Source organism: Cnephaeus nilssonii (genome assembly GCF_951640355.1).
Source record: "Cnephaeus nilssonii genome assembly, chromosome: 21".
Taxonomy (NCBI): domain Eukaryota; kingdom Metazoa; phylum Chordata; class Mammalia; order Chiroptera; family Vespertilionidae; genus Cnephaeus; species Cnephaeus nilssonii.
Window position 1 is genome coordinate 12,003,295 of NC_137092.1, and position 23,130 is coordinate 12,026,424.

A 23,130-nucleotide genomic window follows, 5' to 3' on the forward strand; every position below is an offset into this window, starting at 1 on the left:
GAAGGGGATGGGACAAGCTCATATTTAACACAAATTTCAGAAGTAAAATCCTCTGATTTCATAATCATATAGCCCAGGTCCAAAGTCTTCTCAAAATTGCATTTCTTTTTTTGCATTTTCTGGAGCTATATAAGACATCTTGCATTGCATATGACGTGCCATGTCCACTTACAGTGGGACGAAATTCAACACTCTCATTTTGTGGTATAAACATGTTGCTATTATTAGCTATAGAAGCTGAAAAATTGAAGAAAGAGAATACTATAAAAGAACTTGACATTTTCTGGAAGTACTTGGAACCGATCCTGAATAATGAAAAGCCTGAAACAAATCTCTTTGATGTTGCTCGATTTAAATACACAGTCAAGGCAGATGACTTTCCTTCCGACTGGTCGGACAGCCAGATGATGGTGAGTACCCGCAATAAATAGAGTGAGCGCTGTGCACATGGACACTGTGGTTCCATTTACCCATTCCTTCCTTCCATAGATATTTATTGATCATAGACTATAGGTAAGGTTTTGTCCTTTATCTTCAAGACAATGAAAGCATTGAATGCCCAGTAATGGTTATAGACTGAATCTATAGCTTTCAGTGTATGAATTAGTGACAAAGAATAAGAGGTAGATGAAGAGCTTTGGCCAGGTAAGCTCAGTTGGTTAGAACACTGTCTCGATATGACAAGATTGGGGGTTCAATCCTGCAGGGTGATGTATTTCAGCTCAAGGGAGCTGAACTGAAAGCACATTCTTGGGAGGGAACCACATGAAGTGAGTGCTCTGAAGGGAGCTGGGCAAAGCAGGGTGGGTGCGGTAGATGAGTGTCTGTGGTCAAGGACTGTGGATAGCTGCCAAGAAGAAAAAAAAAACTGAGGAGAGCGGGATCAAAGCCTAGGACAGTTTCTGAGCCAAAGGGTAGGTGTCCATGGCCAGGGGTTGGAGCATGAATATTTCTCGTTAGGAGAGTCCCTGATTTTTTTTTTTTTGAGATGGGTGTACACTTGATGAATGAAGTAAGTGATAACACTGAGGAGGGAGGCCCAGATTTGAACCTCCAAGGATGGACAGGACTTGAATAAGTAGCAATGATAGATTAATTTGAGTTATAAAGGCTGCCAACAAAAGGCATTAGCTGTCACTATGTGGAAACAGAACACTTAGGTCTGATACCTTGCTAATAGTAAGAATATATATTTGTTTTGTCCTAGACTTGGAAAATGAAGCTGAACGTAGAAAAGCTATAGCTGAAGACAGAGCTTATTCTAGGCAAAATTGGTTATGGCAAAGTTATGGGTTCAATCTTTGATCAATGCACATACAAGAATCAACCAATGAATGCAGAAATAAGTGGGACAACAAATCTCTCTCTCTCTCTCTGTCTCTCTCTCTCACTCTCTCTCTTTTTCTCCCTGCCTCTCTCTAAAAATTAATTTAATTTATTTTAAAAACACAGCTACTTCTAGTAGAAGTAGACTAGATACATGGTATAGATACATGGTGTCACACTCTCAGCTATGTCTTTAAGTTGATAATGGCCTCATATCCAAGGCAGGAGGCAGACAAAGAGCCTTCTTCCTCTGTGGAGGAAGAAAAGCATTAGTACCTTTGGCTGCAAACAGGCAGGCTGTATTTCTGCTCAACTAAGGTAACGAAAGCTTTACATCAAATAAATGCCCATCAAGAAGTGCTAACTTGCTCGTGTAAGACATCTGTAACATCTCAAGTTAAGAGCTCGGTTGCTGAAATCATTTTCTGGCTTTTAACATATGATTTGCTGTTTGTTTTAAAAATAAATTAACTAGTTAGACTAAGGGGTCATTGGGCAGAACTTTTACTATATTTCTTAAAAATGCAAACAAACAAAAACACGTTTTGATGCCAGGCTTTGGGCAAATACTAGGTTGAAGCTTAACTGAAGAATGCACAGAATGAGTGTAGACACGTGAAGCGTAGACTGACAGCTGTGCTGTGAAGATGGGCTGAGCTAGGCACTGCCCTGACTCCTGCCACACTGTGGTCACGGGCCCCACAAGAGGCTATCTCACCCTACCTTACCTCTCAGCTCAGACATAGGATGAGCCTATTGAATCCTCCCTTGCTTTCAAGCAGACAGACCTAGTGATAGCAGTACCTTTCTACTTCTGGAAATGAAAGCCCAGGTGATAGAAGCATCTGATTTATAACTGACCTGCCAGATCATAAACTTGTGGATATTAGAGGAGTGGTGGTCTATCATGATTTCTTAGGTTTTTTCCCTTAAGGTAGCACAGGTGAAAGAAAAGGAGAGGCAGGGAGGAAAGAAAGAAATATTGTTCTTGCACACACTGCAGTGTGCTTGCACAGATGATGTCAAAGCTGAGCAATGCTTCCTATGTGCCTCTTGCACAGCCCAGCAAGAAACCATGAACAGCTTATCTTGGGCTGAGGAAGTAGAAATTACCTATCTGATGTGCTGTTTTAGGAACTGAGATACCGAGAAAATAAGCCACACTGCTGAAACTAATAAATAGGGTGCTTTTCACTTAGTTCAAGCATTAATTCGGCTCTTAACAATATTAGGTAGCCATAAGGCCCTCCAAAGGGAGGTGAACAAGAGGAGCAAGAACAGTTCAACAAAGGAAGACTCATGTGCCATGGCTGGGATTCAGTGGTTGGGGAAGCGCTTTCCTATAAAAAGTGATAGGTTTGACAATGAGATGTCACCTCACACCTGTCAGAATGGCTATCATCATAAATCAACAAATAAGCGCTGGAGAAGATGTAGAGAAAAGGGAACCCTTGTGAACTGTTGGTGGGAATGCATATTGGTGCAGCCACTGTGGAAAACAGTGTGGAAGGTCCTCCAAAAATTAAAAATGGAACTGCTTTATGGAGCGATTGCACTTTTGGGTATATATCTGAAGAAAACCAGAACACTAATTTGAAAGAATATATGCACCATTGTTTTCATTGCAGCATTATTCACAATAGCCAAGATCTGGAAACAGCCCAAGTGCCCATCAATAGATGAGTGGTACTTTTACACAATGAAATGCTACTCAGCCATAAAAAAAGAATGAAATCTTACCATTTGCAACAGCATGGATAGACCTAGAAGGCATTATGTTAAGTGATGTAAGTCAGTCAGAGAAAGACAAATACCATATGATTTCACTTATATATGGAAACTAAAGAACAATATAAATGAATGAAATAAAACAGAAACAGACTCAGAGATACAGAGAACAGACTGATGATTATCAGAGGGGTGGGGGCTGAGGTCAGGGTGGAAAAGGTGAAGGGGCTGAGAAATGTAAATTGGTAGTCACAAAGCAGTCATGGGATGTGCAGCATAGGGAATGTAGTCAACAGTCTTGTATAACTATGTGCAGTGTCAGGTGGGTACTGGAACTCTGGGGGAGAAGACTTTATAAAGTATATGATGGTCTAACCACTATACTATACACCTGAAACTAATACAAAGTAATATTTAATGTAAACTGTAATTGAAAAAGAAAAGTACATTTTTAAGTGATAGGTTTAGCTGTTAAAGTAGATACACACCATACATCTGATTCCAACAATATGAAATGAGTAACTGATTTTCACCAATTCTGTCCCCTATAGCTGGAATTGGGCACCAGCATTTTTGAGAGCATTGCCTGTTTGATGTACGACACCCTGGACTGGAAAAGGCAGCACCGGCATTATTTGGAGAGCATGCAGCTAATTAAGGTCCCACATGTGGTTAGTGAGAGATCTGTCTTAGAAGCCACGCTAACTTCTGAGGTAGGCACGTGCTCAAATGTCTTTTCATGAATGGAATGATTAACTGAACAACTTAATTTTCACTTTTATAAAACATATGAAGAAAACATCATATAAATACTTGTAGCAAGGTCATACTGCCTGTCGGGATTTAATAGGTGAGGATGGGAACAAGGGAAGACCCCTCAGGGACAGTCTGAAAAGGGTACCTATGTGGTGGGGGCTTTATAAGCTCCCAGCTCCCTGCCACATGCAGAGGTGCCCCACCATTCCCAGCCCATTGTGCACTAAGTGGTCTGGAACAAGGAGAGCTGGCAGTCAGTTCAGGATGTCTGCTTAGCATCTACCATGTGCTAACGCTGTGTGAGGTCTGACAGTGAAACAATGAGCAAGACTCCTCCCCTGTCCTCCTATGGAGGTTAACTTTTAAAGGGGACAGCAGTCAAGTCAAGAGCCATTTCAGCACAGTCAGCTCAGAAGGAGAATCAGTAAAACATGGCACCTACCCTGGTCTGGAGGAGTAGGAAAGAGAGAGGAGGCAGGAAAACCTTACCAGGAGGGTCAGTGATGTGGTGAAGGCTGAGTAGAAGTTGCCTAAGGCAAAGCCAGATGAGGGAAAGGGACAGACTGGCCTTCTCAAGAAAGGGGCAGAGATATACGAAGACATGGAGGTCAAAGAAAAGAATTTTTATGGCACAAACCAGGATCACGGCGTAGGTCAGTGCCCTCAGGCCATATGGGCAAAGTGGCGAACAATAGCATGAACTAAAGCTAGATAGGAGCCAGGATGCCCATTGGTGCTGAGTTAAAGGGTCTGAGTTTCCTCCTAAAGGTGATGGGGACCATCGAAGGATTCTGAGAGGGAGAATGGCATGATTCGGAGTCACCCAGGGAGGAAAAGCTTTTTGACTCTCAGTGCCCCTTCTCCCCATCACATTCCTGGCTAGTGAGCTCTGTTAGGAAAAATGGGAAAGTGTCTGTACCCATTAACTTCTTCCTTTTGTTTGAGCCTAATATCAGCAAATGATTTTGTGGTGGGAACATAATCATACAATCTCAGAATCCTGTCAGATCCCATCAGACCCACATTTGACTAAAGCATCTCCCAGCTGGACACCTCAGTTGTTTCTTTATAATTATTTTTCTTTTAGGCTCCACAACCTGTTGCCCCAACCCCTGGGAAGAAGAAAGCACAAAATGAAGAATTACAAGCGCTACAGTCAGCACGTATGAGACCTGTTATTGGAGGCTCTAGGCCATGAGCTGGGGCTTTGGAATAGTGACTGTCCACCGTACTGCTTTCCGTTATCCCTCCCCCTGCAGATCCTCTGCCTGTTAGTGCAGGGTCATAGTGTGAATTGGTGGATGAGATTTTGATGGAAGACCTGGAGAGTGCATCTTGATTGAGCAATGACGTTTTGTCTGTTTTACAGTGGCTTCTGTCATCACAACGGAAGTAGACATGAGATATTACAATGATTTGCTGAATCCAATTCCAGAAGAATTCATTTCTGTGCCCCTGATACTGCACTGTATGCTGGAACAGGTAGGTGAATAACCGACCTGTTCAGTCACTTCATCTCTCCTTGCTTCCATTTTTAAAAAATGATTTTAAAATTACATACATAATACCTGAATGCATTTTCCTGTACAAAGATTAGAACATTTTAGATAAAACTAAAGTTTGCTTTGATCTTCAAGCCCCTTTCTTTTGCTATGCTCTGGAATTGTTTCTATAACATTCCTTCAAATTTAGTAAACCTGTCCTTAAAATTATCTATGTCTTTTGTCATTTTAATGAAAGAGAAAAAGGAGTTGGATAGGTGGATAAGGTGTTTACTAGTCTTTAGCTATCTTTAAAATTTCCTTTATACTTGTAGATTTAATCAGATTTTTCTATTTCTGAGGCCAACCTCAGACATTAGTATTTTTTTTTAGAAATATGTCAATCTTATTTGTGTTTTGTATATCATACAAACTTCTTTATTCACTTATATGTATTTTTAAATTTCCTTTGTATCTGGTTATATTCCTTTTCTATCACTGATCTTATTTATTTGTGCTCTCTCTTTTATTGATCATGGATGTCAGTGGTATATCTATTTGTATTTGTCTTTTCAAAGAACCAGCATTTTGTTTCATTGATCAACTCCTTTTTACTTTTTAATTTTTTTCATTTATCTTAATTATGTCCTGTTTTCTTTGGGTTTATTTTTATTTCATTTTAATTGAAAGCTTACTTTATTTATTTTTACTCTCTTTTACTTCATGCAAGGCTACACATTTCCCTCTGAGTATTTCTTTGGCTACATCCTGATGTTTTCAATTGTAAAGATTCTTTTTTTATTGCCATTGTTTGTTATGGTTAGTAAACATGATATGCATGTTTAAAATGTTTTTTTAATTTTCTGGACTTTTTGAGTGATCTGGTGTACATGGTCACTGGTGAATTTTTATATGTATTTGAGAAGAGTTTTTTATTAACTAATTTAATCCTTAAAACAACCCTATGAAACAGGAACTATTTTTATTTCTTGCTTTACAGATAAAACTGAGGCATAAAAAGGTTAAGTAACTTGTCCAAATAGTAAGTGGCAGAAACTGCTTACTACTTAAAACCAGTCCATCTGAGTAGAAAAGTAGGCATGCAATCTTTTAAGACCTCACTTTCTCTTTATGCAGGAGATTCTTGCCCTTTACTGATCTCACCATCCATCTGTAACTTTTCTATCTTGAAGAAAGAATGAGGACTTGACCTGAACCCCAGTTCCTCCCAGTCAGTAGCCTTGGGCCTGAGCCAGTCACCTAACTTCACTTCCCCTGGCTTCTTTCTCTGTAATGGAAAATAACATCTAGTCCACCCACAGCATTGCTGTGAGGCTGAAATGAGATAATGTATGTGAAGGTGGACCACATAGTGCTGGGCATTTGGTTGGCACTCAATAAATATTTATTAAATCTGAAGGAGTGTAAGCACTCTTTTGCTTTAAGAGAAAGAGTAAATCATTAAGAAAAATTATACTGTTATTTTTATTTCTATCATAGGAAATTTTCTTGTTTACCATTTATATTTTGTTATCTATTCTAATACATGTATTAAAGTTCTATCTACTTTAATGAATGGATTATAAACATTTTTCCTTTTTTTTTTTTTTAGTCAGTGGTAATTAACTGCCACTTTGTGTAAGCACTGTACTTTATTTGTGGAAACTGCCTGGTTTTTACTAAGAGCAGTAGAAATATATGAATATCATAAAGAGCTGACCAGTAAACCAATTCCTCCCAATTCTTTATCGTAACAGGTTGTGGCAACAGAAAAAGAGCTCATCCCACCCAGTCTGGTGGAGCTGCCGCCCAGAGCCGATGGGCTGGATCACAGAATTGCAGCTCACATTGTGTCCATCCTGCCCTCTCTCTGCCTCACCGAGAGGGAGAAAAAGGTCAGATGGCCTGAGAGAGCCAAAGTGCTTGCATGCATTGAAAAAGTATGGATTCTCTCTTTAAATCAGTATTATTTCCATTTGAATAGAGTCTCCATAAGATATTTTTACCTGAAGAAGAAAGTGAAAACAAAGCAGCGCCCAGAGGCCCTTTGCTGCTGAATTACCATGATGTGCACGCCCACAAGAAGTATGCACTGAAGGTATTAATAACCCATTTACCCTGAGGATGACCGCCTCGGGAAAGCCCGTTTGTAATTACTCAGTTAGAGAAATCTTAACTGATAGCCTTACTGAATCCTATTATTACTCATAATACACAAAATGAATACCTGTTTGCAAAGTGAGAGCTCAGAAAACGGAAATGGATAAGGGAGAAATTATGTCAGCAAAGAAAGCTTGCCTAATTATAGTGGTCCAGTTAACCATCACATTGATTGTGGCTATACCAAATTTGCATTAAAACTTTATAGTTATTTGCTTTAAATATCTGCTAATATGAAAAACTAGTAGAGGCCAGAAAAGACTCTCAGAAGGGAGAGAGGAGTACATATGAGACTTTGGCAGTTTGTCACTGTGAATGAAGAATCTGTCATTTCTATGCACCAGGAACCTCTGGCAACGTGAGAACTAGCTTTTGTGACCCTCAGCAAAATACCAATAGTTTGTCTTCCCCAATTACCAGTGATTTCCCCTGTTCCCAAATAATGAGAGGGAAGGTATTATGTTTTGCCTTCTCCATATGCATGAGTCATTTGGCAGCTGCTTTAATGTCTTCTGTTGTGCTGTTCTTTTTCATCAGGACCAAAAGAATTTTGACCCAATTCAAATTGAGCAAGAGATGCAGTCCAGGTTGCCACTGTGGGAATTCCTTGAGTTCCCTCTGCCCCCACCATGGAATAGCACAAAACGTCTAGCTACAATCCATGAGCTCATGCACTTTTGTACAAATGGTGAGTACACTACTCTATCTTAGCTTAAACTCATTCACTTATGGCCCTATGTGCCTCTTTAGATTACACCCAAAAGTATTTTGTTTGTTGAAAGACCTTTCAGATGAGGGTGGGTATTTTGATTGACTACAATTTTCTTATCCTGAATAATGTTAGCAATACTATGATAGCTACTATGCTTAACCTTATTCAATTTGCTGCACTGGGTTTTGGCTCTACTGTGTTTCCATAACAAGAATCGCCTATTTTTCATTTTCTCCTTTTCCCCACCCCCTATGTCATAGCTCTTCATTGACATAATTGGAGATGATGTGGGAATCCCTGTTGTAGTTAGAAAGATAGATGGAGGAGAGAGCCTTCTGTTGGTGTGGTGCTGAGGGTGTGTTGATCTACTGAACCTCCTCTCCCAACAGGAAGGGCCATTTTATGCTCTTAAAGAATGGTGAGAAAGAGGGGTCATTAAGAATATCTAAAATCTGCCCTGGTTGGTATGACTCAGTTGGGTGTGCATCAAAAGTTTGCCAGTTCGAGTCCCGGTTGTGGGTTCGATCTCCTGTAGGTGGCGTGCAAGAAGCAGCAGATCCATGTTTCTCTCTCTCCTCCCCTCCTCTCTTTCTAAAAAAAAATCAATTTTAAACAATTTTAAAGACTATCTAAAACCAGCTTCTCATTGCAGAGTTCGCTGAAATTTTATGTTATAGACAATCATTCCCTAAAACAAATTCTATTTCCACCTGAGGCTGTATAAAGATACATTCCTACATATAAGAAGGAATAAGAAATTACATAAACATCTTTTTTTTACAATAAAGCATTTGACCTAGAAAAGAGAATAGCATGGGCAGATTCTTCCTTCTCATTTCTTTTCTAACTCTAAGCCAGTGGTTCTCAACCTTTCTAATGCCACGACCCTTTAATACATTTCCTCATGTTGTGGTGACCCCCAACCATAAAATTATTTTCATTGCTACTTCATAACTGTAATTTTGCTACTGTTATGAATCTTAATGTAAATACCTGTGTTTTCCAATGGTCTTAGGCTCTACAGCAGCGGTTCTCAACCTGTGGGTTGCGACCCACAGGTTGAGAACCGCTAGCAGGGTCCCCTAAGACCATCGGAAAACACAGATATTTACATTAAGATTCATTAACAGTAGCAAAATTACAGTTATGAAGTAGCAACGAAAATAATTTTATGGTTGGGGGTCACCACAACATGAGGAACTGTATTAAAGGGTCGCGGCATTAGAAAGGTTGAGAATCACTGCAAGTCTAAGCAAATTATGAAAGATTTTTATATTGATTTACATGATTAGTTGTTAATACCTACCTCTTACCCCACTATCTTGGACTTCTAAAATACAAGAACCAAATTTTTTCTTTGAGTCTCAGGCCCCTATCAGAAAGCCTAATGCACAGAAAATAAAAATGAATGAGTGAGTGAGTGAATGGATAGATACACTTAGTGTAAAAGAGTAAATATGCTAATGAATAGATCCCATTGAAAGCTGATAACCTTTGAAGTACAGTTATGGAATATACAGCACCAGTTCAAGTGGGTGGAAAGAGGCCTTTTCTAGTCCTCATGAAGAGGAAATTCTACTGAATATAATAGCATATGTTAGACACAAGTGAGTAATTTTTTTGGTTTTAAATTACAATAGCAGAGGGTGCTTTTGCTTTAAAAGGATAAGTTGTAACCATATTCAACCAATGTGGTACCCTGGAAAGTCCATGTGAATTAATCTGGACACTTAATATTTATTAAGCTATGAAATAATTGGGGAGCATTATCTTGATAAGTTATATCTTGATTATGTAGCTTTCTTATTATTAGGTGCCTTTGATGTTTGTTGTAAAATTGCGGAGCCCATATTAGTCAGATCAACACCCATCATGGTGTGACTCCCTTGTTATTCTGGTGAACGGACCCCTCTGGCTGCCCCCCTAATGTACCATAAGAGCATTCCAAGCAGCACAGATCCTGCTTTCTTACAGAACCCTTGAACTGGAATGAAGTAGAAAGAGCCTTCAAAGTGTTTACTTTTGAGAGCCTGAAACTCTCTGAGGTTGATGAAGAAGGGATACTAATGCCTTCTAGGAAAATAGATGGGATAGATTCTGAAATTTTCAACATACCATGGGACAACCCTGCCAGATTTGCTAAACAAATAAGGCAACAGTACATTGCAAAAATGAACACCCAAGAGGCCAAACTCGAAACAGGTACATTGCATGGAGGGAACAAAAAACACTCTTGCATTTTGTGGTTGTTGATTTTTCTAGTGTGGCAGCTCATGAATCTTCTTTACACTGATTAGATATTGAACCCAAAGACAGCGTTTTATTTATGGATCAGAATTGGTCAACATATGTTCAAGATAGTGAGATCAATAATGAACCTTCAAATCCTAGTCAACCTGATGCTGACAATATGAAGCATTCTGACACGAATAATGAGAAACCCTTAGAGCCTGATAATGGAGAGCCCTCAGAAAGGGAGGCCAGTGTGGAGACTCAGCAACAATCTGAACCTTTAGGTAAGTAAACATGTATGTGTTTGTGTGTGTGTGTGTGTGTGTGTGTGTGTGTGTAGACACTATTAAGAATGTATACATCAGCCGAAACGGGTTTGGCTCAGTGGATAAAGCGTCGGCCTGCGGGCTGAAGGGTCCCGGGTTCGATTCTGGTCAGGGGCATGTGCCTTGGTTGCGGGCACATCCCCAGTGGGGTGTGTGCGGGTGGCAGCTTATCGATGTTTCTTTCTCATCGATGTTTCTAACTCTCTATCCCTCTCCCTTCCTCTCTGTAGAAAATCAATAAAATATATATTTTTAAAAAAAGAATGTATACATCAAAAGAGTGATTCAAGATGCATTATTTTAATTGCTCTCCGTTTCAATTGAAAAACTTTTTACTATATTAGTTATTTGGGTAATTAAACTTTGTTAATGAGTGTTACTAGTCAGTAAATCCTTTTTATTTCAACCCTTGTTTTTCAAAATTTCCTAAAGCCTCTTTGTCCACTCTTACTTTAGTAAACATAGTGCATTTTTATTACTTAAAAATATAATTATGAATTATATTATTGTAACTTAAAGATAATTAAAACTTTTATCACTAGTGTTTCACAGGGTTAGTATACTTATATGAAAAAATTATTTTAAAATTACTTGCAATAACATAATGAACTGCCTAGTACAGAGCTTTATACAAAATCAATACTCAATGAACATTGATCCCTTTCTTTTCCTCCTTATAGCTCATATAATTCCTCTCATTCTAGAATAAAGCATATATGTTGTCATATTTGGAGGTATAGTCTCATTCATGAATAAAGCATATATATTTTCATATTTGGAGGTATAGAAGTAGAAAAATATTAAGCTAAATTTTTATTGAGCTATCATACATATAGCTGTCAGATTAATTACTTCAAATACAGCTCAGTTACTTTCCTATTTATAACATTCAATGGCTCCCTACTATTTGTAAAATAGAACCCAACTCCTTGGCCTGCTTTACATGCTTTGATAATAGTACTAAATTACTTTTCTGAAACCCCCTCTTCTTTTTACTTTTTGCTCACTCATCTCATGCTCTAGCCAAATAGAATTAGGCCCTATTTCTTCTATACAACCTGCTCTTTTTAGTCCCTGTGCCTTTTCCCCATAATTTGCTCCACCTAGGGTTCTCTTTTTTATGATGATTAGGTATCAATAGCACCTCCATGAGACTTTGTTAGATGTGTCCATCTGGAAATGCCTCCTTAGCATTTCCATGGTAACAATTAGTCTATACTTTCTTTATTGCATTAGTTGTCATTTCCTGCTACTTATTACAGTAATGCATATGCCTATATTCAAGCCTCTATAACACTGTAGCTTCTTAAATGCCATAAGTATGTTTATCTTAAAAATATTAACCATATACTGTTCTGGCCATCTGGCTCAGTTGGTTGGAACATCCCTACACCAAAAGGTTGTGGGTTTGATCTCTGGTTTGAGGTATGTACCATGGGTAATCAACTGATGTTTCCCTCTCACATTGATGTTTCTCTTTCTCTCTCTCTCCCTTCCTCTCTCTCTATATATATACACACACACACACATATACACGTGTGTGTGTGTGTGTGTGTGTGTGTGTGTGTGTGTATATATATATATATATATATATATATATATATATATATATATATATATTAGAAGCCCAGTGCACGAAATTCATGGATTGAAGGGGGGGCCCTCAGCCCGAATTGCCAGAGGGCTCAGGCCAGGCCCAGGGACCCCACTGGTGCATGACTGGGGCTGGGGAGGGACGTAGGTAGGTTGGCCAGCTGGGGAGGGACCGCGGGAGGGCTCCAGGGTGTGTCCAGCCCGTCTGGCTCAGTCCCAGATGGCCACACCCCAGCAGCAAACTAACATACCAGTCAGAGCATCTGCCCCCTGGTGGTCAATGCACATCATAGCGAGCAGTTGAGCGGCCTTAGCATATCATTAGCATATTATGCTTTGATTGGTTGAATGGATGACTGGATGACCAGACACTTAGCATATTAGGCTTTTATTATAAGGATATATCTATATCTATATATCTATATCTATATCTATAGCTTATATCCATGGGGAGCGGGCCTAAGCCATCAGTTGGACATCCCCTAAGGGTTCCCTGATAGTGAGAAGGTGCAGGCAGGGCTGAGGGACCCCCCCCCCCAAGTACATCAATTTCATGCACTCTAGTCCACTATAAACATATGTATTTAAAATTGCATTGGAGATGCTAGCCAACTCAGTAAGGTAAGAAAAAGAGAAAAAAATGTAAGGTTTGAAAAGGAAGAAACAAAAATATTATTTGTAAATATTGTGTTTGTAGAAAACCCAAAATAATCCACACAAAAAAAATAGGATTAATATGAAAACTTAATAAGGAAATTGTGGTTGTGAAAGGATGCACATGAGATGTCTGGAGTGCTAGGACTTTTCTTTATCATTATTCATTATGCCAGATATTTATGTTCCATACACTTTCCTGTATGTGTTATATTTTATAAGTCTTTAAGCATTAAAAAAGTAAGTGGTCAGTGCCACAAGAGAATAGGTGTTAAGTCAGTATTGACTGAATGGTTAACTTACCATTTTCATTTATCTAGATGAGGGTAGAAAAGGAAATCATCAATGGAGTAAAATTAAAGAAAATCTATTTGAATATTGCCATGCCTTATTCCAAGCCCTATGCTAAGATATTTTACTTATATTAACTAATACTTTATATAAACATCAAGCCTATAAGGAAAATACTATTATCCCAGTTCTAAAGATGAGGAAATGAAGACTCAGAGCAGGTTAAATAACTTGTTCAACCACATAGAAGGCTAATTCCAACCAACGTTTTCTTCACTGTGTCTTGGGGCTTCCACAGTTCCAGAAATTCCTTGTGATGCATCTAATGGCTTACCATATTCATAATCTCTTCTTCATGCTGATACTTGTCCTGATTTTGCTACATTTGGGTCTTCCTTCCTTTTTTCCCAATGTTGATTCCGTATTTCCCTGTTCTAAGTGCCTTCATCTATTAGCCTAGCTCACAAAAAAACAAATCAAATAAGTTAACCAGGGGTGGTGTAGCATGAGGGCATCCTATGGAAATATACACATATGACAAATAAGTCACTTTGAATTAATATGGAGCCAGAATAAGCCAGGGGAGATATTAAACTTGAGGGTTTTTTCCTTTGTTTTTTTGTTTCGTTTTGCTTTTGCTTTTTTCCCTTTAGAGCAACTAGTATATGGTTTTCCTTAGGCAACTTTTGCCACCTGGTGGTCAAACCACATAAACTGGCATTCTGGATTCTGGTGAAAAGTAGATAGATATAGCAACTTCCTAAATGATCAAGGCTGAACATTATCAGTGTGTCCTGGAGACTGAGCAATCTTGAGAGCTGGAGCTGAGACTCAGAAGGGATTCTACACGGCACATGTGGGCCCACATCAAGGAATGGTTACAGTTGAACCAGGTAGGGCAGTTGAAGCTTAGTGCCTTACTGTGGCTGTTGTGGATGAGAGATTTTTTTGTGGTGATCTTGCATTTTCCCCTTAACTATGTCTCACACTTCTAAAGCAGCCACTTTAAATCTTTTTAAACAAAGCAGAAATTGTTAATGTATTTCTTGCACAACCATCTTAGCATCAAATACATATAAAAGCCTTTCCTGGACATGAAGGGCTGAATATTTGTGCTTTTCTTAACCAAACACTGTATTTCCATCTGAGACTGTTTTTGAACTTGACAGGGCCTATTGGATATTTATGAAAAACTGAGAGTTGATAACCATGAGGCTATAGGTTTAGATGTGCCCTTTATGCTTGTTGGGTGTTTTTTTAATAAAGTAACTGCTCTGCAGAGGGATCTTGTTATCTCTAAAGTAAAACAGATTAGGAAAGCTGTTTTTCAAAGGGATGAGAACGCATCTATTTCCAGATGTGTCAAAAACTACTGAATCACACTGTCAAAGGGTTATGTGGTTGAAGGCTGAAATCAGAAAGAAAGAAAAAAATGATATTTGCTCTTCTATTAAAGAGTTCAGATTAGTTGGTGAATGTTCTTTCCTTTGACAAAATAACTGATGCACAATTTTTAGAACATATTTTCTAAACTGGAGACTTTCTGCTGGATCCTTAAACACAGAAGGGAGTATCAAATCTCCCGGAAATCTGGCATACCACAGAATAGAATAATTTTTATTCCACAGATTTCATATCAATTGCTCAAGGACACATGGGACATCATGGTCTATTTAGGGTTATAGTTGGCCTGAGTTTTCTCTTGAGTGAATATATTTAAATAAATACTGAACTGAACTGACTTTATAGTTTTACTCAAATCAAAATGGAACATTCATGCTGTCACCTTCAGCAGCCCAAGGCAGAATGGAACCAGTAATGAAAATGTAAGTAGCTATGCTCCTAAAAGAAAGAAAAACATGTCCCCTCCTTGTTAGACATAATTAACTACTCCCTCTGGAAGCCCAGATATGGTTGTCTTTGCCACAAATCTTATGCTTACCCCCAAATAAGCTTTTGTTACAAGGTTTCTGCCACATTTCTGCTCTTTCTACATAGATTTCCAGTTTCAATATATGATGTAGATTCCCCCTTCAATTATTTTAAATAGTATTAGGCCCTGATAAATTCCATGATTAAAAATGAAGCAGGGTATGAGACAGAAGGCTTTTGAAGAGGTAACATTGTGTAATATGAATGAAGTAAGAATTTGCAATCCATGAATATTTCAAAGCAAAGCATGCCAGACAGAGAAAAGCAAGTGCAAAAACTTCATGACACCGCAAGCCGGCTGGTGAGTCTGGAGTGGAATGAACAAGGGAGAGTGGAGGGAGATGCATTTGGAGAGAGAGGCTGGAGCCCTTTCATATATTACTTTATAGGCATTAATTTTCTATTATTCTAAGGGTGATAAAAAGTCAGATTGGCTCAGTGATTCAGCAGCACTACAAATAGCTTACAAGATTCATTTCCTACTCCATTTCTTTGGTCAAATTTGGAATGTGCTATATATTTTATCAATTTCTCTATTAGAGATTCATAATCACAAGAGTATATTACAAATTTTGAGATGTTCACAGTAAAGATGCTTGTTTATCCATGTTAAACTAATTTATCATGGATATCTTTTTTATATGTAACATTCGTTAACTTTAGGAACTACAAAAGCATGGTGATGCAGAGATCAATAGCAGGACTCTGTTCTTTCTCTGCCCATTCATGTGGCTGTTTGTTCCATGGCCAAGGATCATATCTCAATCCCAGTCATCTGATAAGGATTCTCTTGGGTCACAAGGAGAGCTAGTGTGCATGACTCATATTGGTCCATGGTTTCATGGAGTCCAACTACCCATTCATTGAACTAAGATTTGTTAAACCCCATCTATATATCTATAGATGCTCATTAAATGGTTTTCACATTAATAAATGATTAATGAGTGGAAGAAGAGGTGCATTTTCTCATTGGATGTTCACTTATCTGGTAGTTCTCCTTTTCATACATCCTCTGCCCTGATCTTGTCTGTGGCTCATGAGGTAGACCAACAGAAATTTGAAAAGAGTTTGTGATCATTGCCAGCATGACGAGACAATCAGTGTGTACTAAGCAGTTGATACAATTTAATCAGTAAATATCTGCAACTTGTAAAGGTAAAGGTACATAGTCGTGAGTGGTACAGTCTGAAGTCAGCATATCTGATGTGATTTAGGAATGTATATATAGGAAGCTGGGTTCTTTTCAAAGGGTTTAGTATCACTTTTCTAGATAGACACTGATTTAGAGTTATTGACACAAACACCTTTTTGGAGGCATGAAACATGCCTTTCAGGAATTACCTTTTCAGCACAGAAACATAGATCATATGGGCAACAAAAAGGCACAGCACTGACAAAGGCAAGAACAAAGCCCAAACACAACTGGATGTTGGTGTCTTTGATTTACAGAGCAGACCAACGAGATCAAAGATGAGGCAGTCACAAAGGCGGGTTCTCTTGAAAAGGTAAGAAATTACTTTCTTAAAAGTGTAGAGACAAGATCATCAGAGAAAACCGTGACCCAGAATAAGAAACAGTAAAAAAAAAAAAAAAAAGAAAAAAGAAAAAAAGAAAGAAAAGATGCTTGGCAAGAGAATGCAGATGCCAGAGAAGGAGAGAGATTATTCAGAAATCCCCAGACCAGCTCCAACTGGAGAGAGAGGAGTTAATTTCACTAGCCCGATTAAGCAAAACTTCCAAGCTCCATGCTCCTCTCTAGACAATGTGGCTTGGCAACCTCACAAACACCTGCTGACCATACAGCCGTGTAGAACTAATACTGTCTTGAAGAGAGTTCAGAAAACCTGCCTATAATTGCTAACAGGACTCCGAAGAGTATAACCTAACAATAAAAATATTTAGATTATGTTGCCCATAAAAAAAAAAGTCAAAGGCATACTCTTTCTGGCAGCAGGTCTCCTAAAATGTTGCCATATGGATTTATACATATGCAGATTTCCCCAATTAGATGGAGTGCATGCTGGCTAGTTGATGAAGTCCACGAGGGCTCCATTTGTACTTACACAGATTAAAGCTGAAATCGTATTCCTGTGATTTTTTTAGCAACCCAAGAAGATGGCTGTGGAAGCAGAGTTAGAGGACATTCAGAAAACGCAGCAACGCAGTCTGATGGACTGGAGTTATACTGAGCATTTTAAACCGAAAGTTCTGCTGCAGGTATTAATGGATTGTGTGTGGAGCGGTCTGATGTGTCATGGTGTGATTTAGAGCAGTTCACTCCTAAGTCACTCTCAAATCTAGTTTGTATCACTATCCCCCTTTACTTCAGCTATAAATGAGTTCTTCTCAGATCCAGCTACACATAGGCAGTGAATCTCCAAAAGAGTTTAAAATGTACTTTCCAAAAGGATCTTTTCATCAAATCTTTTAAGAAAAAGAGAAATGTACGTGACTGCTGCACACATTTTCTTGACAAAAGAAAGTAAGCCGTTTTGGGGAAGCAGCCTCATTTTCCCCCCCATATTGCCTGTCAGTTCTGTTCAGTTTTCACTACATTTCAGAGGATTTCTGATGCAATTAACAGGCCAATGGAACCTGCAACAACTGACATTTATTGAGCACCTACCATCTGCTAGACAATGGTTAGTATGCATTTTAGCTCATTTAACCTCTCACTAAATCTATGAAGTAGACACTAGGTAAGTGGTAGGAAACAGAGGCACCTTGACCAGTAGTAACTCATCCAAAGTCACATGCTGATAAGTGAGAGAAGCAGACAATGAACCCAAGAAATCTGGCCCTTGAACTTGTGCTCTTAACCACTATATTAACAAGTAATCCGAAAACTAATTCCTTTTGTTGTTTTTACATTTTATGTTTAAAACTGGACTCTTTCCTCCAAGTTTTAGATCCACATATTCTTAAAGCCAGATGAGGACAAATATGTAATATCTCAATCAATAAAGAAATTAAAATGAAAAAAAAGACTCCTACGAAAAATAGCAGCTTCCTCCCACCCCCGAGCCTGTATTCCCAGATGTAAAAACCTTCAAGCCATTTCCCCTTTTTTTGTTTTGTTACTTAACTGTTATCTTTAAATAACAAGTATATTTTATTTAGGTTTAGTTTTAGGCATTACCATCAATTGACTCTATTGAGAAAACAGCTCTGCCCACCCCCACCCAAAACACACACACCCAACACACACACACACACACACCCAACACACACACACACACACACACACACACACACACACACACACCCCTTTGCACTCTAACACTTCTTGTCATTCTCTGACACTGTTAACTCTCATAATTTTTGGTTGGGTCTGTATTCAATATTTACTTTATTTCAGTTGTATAATTGTTATTCACAGCTGAAATTGTGTAGTATTGTATTCTTACTGGTACATTTCCTTTTCTGATATAATTTCTATTTTTCCTGGAGTTCATTTTCCCATTTTTTCATGTTTGTTTACTATGCATTTATCACTACTCATCCCCGAGCTCTCTATCAAAGAGTAAATCTCCTTTTAATACATTCAAACCTAACAAGTATTCTATCAATTTTATTGTCTAAGCAATATCTCTCCCACATGCTCTGAACTCCTACTTGCCCTCTAGGCCTGCTGCACAGCTGTGGTCCTGGGAGCTCCCTTTACTTTATCATCCTGGCCACATCCTTTGCCTCTCTTTCCAGTTAGATATTCTGTTTCCTGAATTCCAACTCATCGTCTCTCTTGGCTTACTCTCTTTTTGTAGGGGGCCAGCTCTTCCAGTTGCTTCTTGAATTAAGATATATAGCAGGTACATTATTGAGGCAGTTGATATTTGGAAACATCTTAATTCTACCCTTACCTTTGACTGACAGTTTAGCTAAATAAAAATGCTAAGTTAAAAAGTATTTTCCCTCAAAACTTTGAAGGCATTCCTCAATGGTCTTCTAGCTTCCTAGATTCTCTTAGAGAAAAATCAATGAAATTCTGATTCCTTACCAGTTGTTTGAGTCTATTTCTTCCTTCTCTCTGGAGGTTTTTAAGATGGACTCTTTGTTCCAATGGTCTAGACTTCCTGTTGATGTTATTTGGTGTGGTTCTATTGCTGAGTATTACACCAGTGAGCCCAGGACAACCTTGAAACTCCTGTCTTTATATTCCGGAGCATATTCTATAATCATTTCTTTGACAATCCTTTCCCCTCATTTTTCCTATTCTTTCTTCCTGTGACTACTGTGATTCTGGTGTTGGACTTCCTGGACTGTACTCCCAATTTCATTATCTTTTCCCTCCTAGATTCCAACACTTGATCTTTTAGTTCTGGGAATATGGCTCAGCTTTCATGCAATTCTTCTACTGGGTCTTCTAGTTTTGGCATTATCATTTTAATTTTCTAAAGTTCTATTTATAATTTTATATTACCTTTTTTATAGCATCCAGTTCACGTTCCCTAAAACCATATTTTCTCTTATCTCTATGAGGATATTAAAGTCCTTTGAAGTCTTAGTGTTTTCTCCCTGCAGTGTCTCTTTTTTCTCAAGTTCTTTTTTTGGGGATTTATTTTTTGCCTCCATTTTTCATATTAGAGAGCAATATCTAATGATATCTTGCCTCTTTGTTCATATTAATAACCAGACACTAAAATATGACAGGAAGTGCTGCATAAGGTCCAGGGGTGAGGAGTTGTCAATAACTGGACTTCATCATTGGTGATTTGGCTGAGGGATTTCCTTGAGAGACCCATCAGTGTTGGTATGTTAGATCTGTTCTCTTGGGCGATTTAGATTCTCCAGGAAAAAAAAATCTAATTTCCTGTCTGAAAGACATAACTTGCCTGTCAGGGTTTTGGGAGCTGAGTGATGGGGAGAAGGCAGTTAGTTTTCTAACCATTCAGTCTGTGGATCTGCATTGTCCAATGTGGTCATCACTAGTCACATGTAGCTTCTGGTACTTGAAAATGTAGAGCATTCAAATCAAGATGTGCTATAAGAATGCTATATATGATATACTAGTATATATAACTATATATGATCTACTAGTATATATAGCTATATAAATTCTATGCACACTAGATTTCAAAGACAATATAAAAAATAATATATCTCATGAACAATTTTTGTATTGATTATGTGTTGATTATGTATTGAATTATTAATATTTTAAAATATACCTACTATAAAATTTAAAATTACATGTGGCTCACATTTGTGGCTTACCTTGTGTCTCTATTGAACAATGCTGAATTAGACTTTTATACAATTCCTTTTCTCTGTAGTACATCTCTCCCTCAGCAGTGCCTAGGGTCTCTCTTCTTAGAATCCACTGCCACCTTCTGGAGCCAATAATCCTCCCTCCTTCCGCTGAGGAGGAAGACTGCAGCCACCTGGCTGCTCAAACCTGTCCAGGGCTTCTGGGGGCCCTAAAACCTTTTAAAACGGCTTTGAATTGATCTTTCTATTTTCAATGCCATTGGCAGAGGCACATAGTACTGCCATTTTCTGAGCCTTTCTGCATTTCTACACACAAATAAGGTTGTTCTGGTCTCTCCTAAAGTTAATCTGAGGATTTGGCTTTCTATGTCCTGCTAAGTCAGTTACCACTTATACTTCTGTTTTCCAGCTTCAGAAATGTTGTTGCTTTGCCTCCTCTCCCATGGCCATATCAAAAACCAATAATTCTACTGTTTCCTTTTTTAGTGAGATGTTAGGGTGTACCTGTGTTTAATCTTCCATCTGAAACTGGAAGTTCATTTCAGACCTTAATTTATTTCAGTTGGGCCCTGTCCTCACTCCTCCATGAAGCTGCATCTTTAAGGGTCACCAATAATTGTCCTTTCAAATCTAACATACACTTACCTTTATCTTTTTTTAACCTTTTAATATCATCACAAAGCAGGTCACTTTCTGTGAAACAGTCTTGGTTTCCAAGGTACCATACCATATTGCTGCATTTGGAATTTTGTTGAATATTCTTCCACCTAAAATCTAAATATTGAAGTGCTTTAAGTCTCAGTTTTGAACTATCTTCTTTCTTCTCTAAACCTTCTTTTAATGATTTCATTTATTACCTATGTCCTAATGCTAACGACTCTTAAAATTTTATTTTTCCAATTATTTCTCTCTTAGCAGACTGGTGGTTGCCAGAGTGGAGGGGATGAAAGAGGTGAAGAGATTAAGAAGTACAAATTGGAAGTCACAAAATAATCATAGAATGTACAGTAAAGCATAGGGAATATAGTCAATATTGTGATAACTATGTTATGGTGCCTGATAGCTACTGGAAATGTCAGGGGGAACACTCTGTAAAGTGAATGATTATGTAACCACTATGATGTACACCTGAAACTAATCAAAATTAAAATGAAAGTAAAATTTAATTAAAAATTAAAAGATACAAATAAATAATAAGTAATCTCTCTCTTGAGCTCCACACTACCTCCAAATTTCACTTGAATTTCTGATAGGCATCTCAGATTTAGTGTCCCACATTAAGCTCATAAGTTCCCCACTCAAGCATGTTTCTCCCCTCATCCATCTCAGAAATGTCACTATCAAGCCTAAGGCTAAGAGTCACCCTTTATTTCAGTTTTCCTTTATCCCACATGTCTGATCCATCATCAGGTTTTGAGGGGTAAACCTCAAAATTTCTCTTCACCATCTCCACTGCTGCTACTTTAGTCCAACTATCATCTACTTTTTTTAATTTTCTTTATTGATTACGGTATTACATATGTGTCCTTATCCCCCCATTACCCTATCCCATCCCCCCACTCATGCCCTCACCCCCCTGTTGTCTGTGTCCATTGGTTAGGCTTATATGCATGCATACAAGTCCTTTGGTTGGTATTCTACCACAGTATCCTCCTACCATCAGCCTGCTTCCACTCCCACTTACTCCAATCCATGCTCTACCTATCAGATGTCCCATCAATTTCACCTTCTTAGAACACCTCTCAGAACTTCAGAATGAGCTATAAAAATCTTAATCAGATTTTAGAGAACAGTCTTGTGTATTTTGTTCATTTTTGTTTTTCTAGAACCTACACAGTGCCTGACACATAGAAAATGTTTATTTTTTATGAAAGAATTAACTAATCTGTTAATATTAATCAGAAAAAGCCAAGGTATAAAAAAGAGAAGAAAGGTATAGAATGAAAACTTAAACATTGATTGAGAGCAACTGTAGCTCAGAAACTTAGCTCTGTAGATCCCAGCAGCCAAAGTGAATATGGAAACACAGATTTCAGAGCTCTTTAATAGAAGGAAGGATAAATGTTCATCAGAAATAGACATACTATTCGTTTTGGCAGTTTAAAGTCAAATTTGCCTTTCAAAAAAAGTTCAGTTTTAAATAGTGTCCTACATTTTAAAAAAAAAAATTCACTACATGTGTATTTTTTATAAAGGCTCTCAGAGAACAGATGAGCCACTCCATAAAGACACTCATACAAGACATGAGATTGGAGAAGTAAACGTATTATTTTGGTTATGCTACCAGTGAAAAATTGAAAGCAAAATCAAAACAGTTCTTTCCTAACATAATATGCAATTCTGCGCCTTTATATCATGAACAGCAAAGAACTGAAAGCTGCCTATACCAAATTGGTACTGAAAATGAAAACAAACAAACCCCACAGCTGTCTATTTTCCTGTGGACATAATCCCCCATGTTGACGGGCAGCAAAAGGAAACAGGACAACAAGCTGCTCACGGTGCCCCTCTACTGAGGGCTGTAATTGCGGTGCATGCTGTGGATAGAATATTTTGGAAAAGGCCAGGGTTAGAAGTCAGATAGAAGTAAGATGTATCAGAAAAACTGCTCACCTCCTTTCTCTGTAGTACAGCCTGGTGCAGAGAGCACTCTGTGGAGTATGAAATGGTGACATTTAGAATCAAAAGACACTTTGAGCCCAGGCACTGGGACTTACGTGTCCTTGGACAA

General features: G+C 38.3%; 1 protein-coding gene across 1 annotated transcript in view; it reads left to right on the forward strand.

The window, feature by feature from the left end:
* Nucleotides 1–23,130, forward strand: part of SPAG17 (sperm associated antigen 17) — a gene marked incomplete at both ends in the record, with an annotated part of 133,575 nt that overhangs the window by 52,807 nt on the left and 57,638 nt on the right. The window contains 11 exons of the mRNA XM_079762032.1: nt 229–410; nt 3,606–3,767; nt 4,898–4,973; nt 5,180–5,292; nt 7,049–7,186; nt 7,276–7,389; nt 7,989–8,139; nt 10,138–10,365; nt 10,461–10,679; nt 16,641–16,696; nt 17,295–17,408. Coding sequence (XP_079618158.1) covers nt 229–410; nt 3,606–3,767; nt 4,898–4,973; nt 5,180–5,292; nt 7,049–7,186; nt 7,276–7,389; nt 7,989–8,139; nt 10,138–10,365; nt 10,461–10,679; nt 16,641–16,696; nt 17,295–17,408 — 1,553 coding nt within the window. The remainder of the gene's footprint in view (nt 1–228; nt 411–3,605; nt 3,768–4,897; nt 4,974–5,179; nt 5,293–7,048; nt 7,187–7,275; nt 7,390–7,988; nt 8,140–10,137; nt 10,366–10,460; nt 10,680–16,640; nt 16,697–17,294; nt 17,409–23,130) is intronic.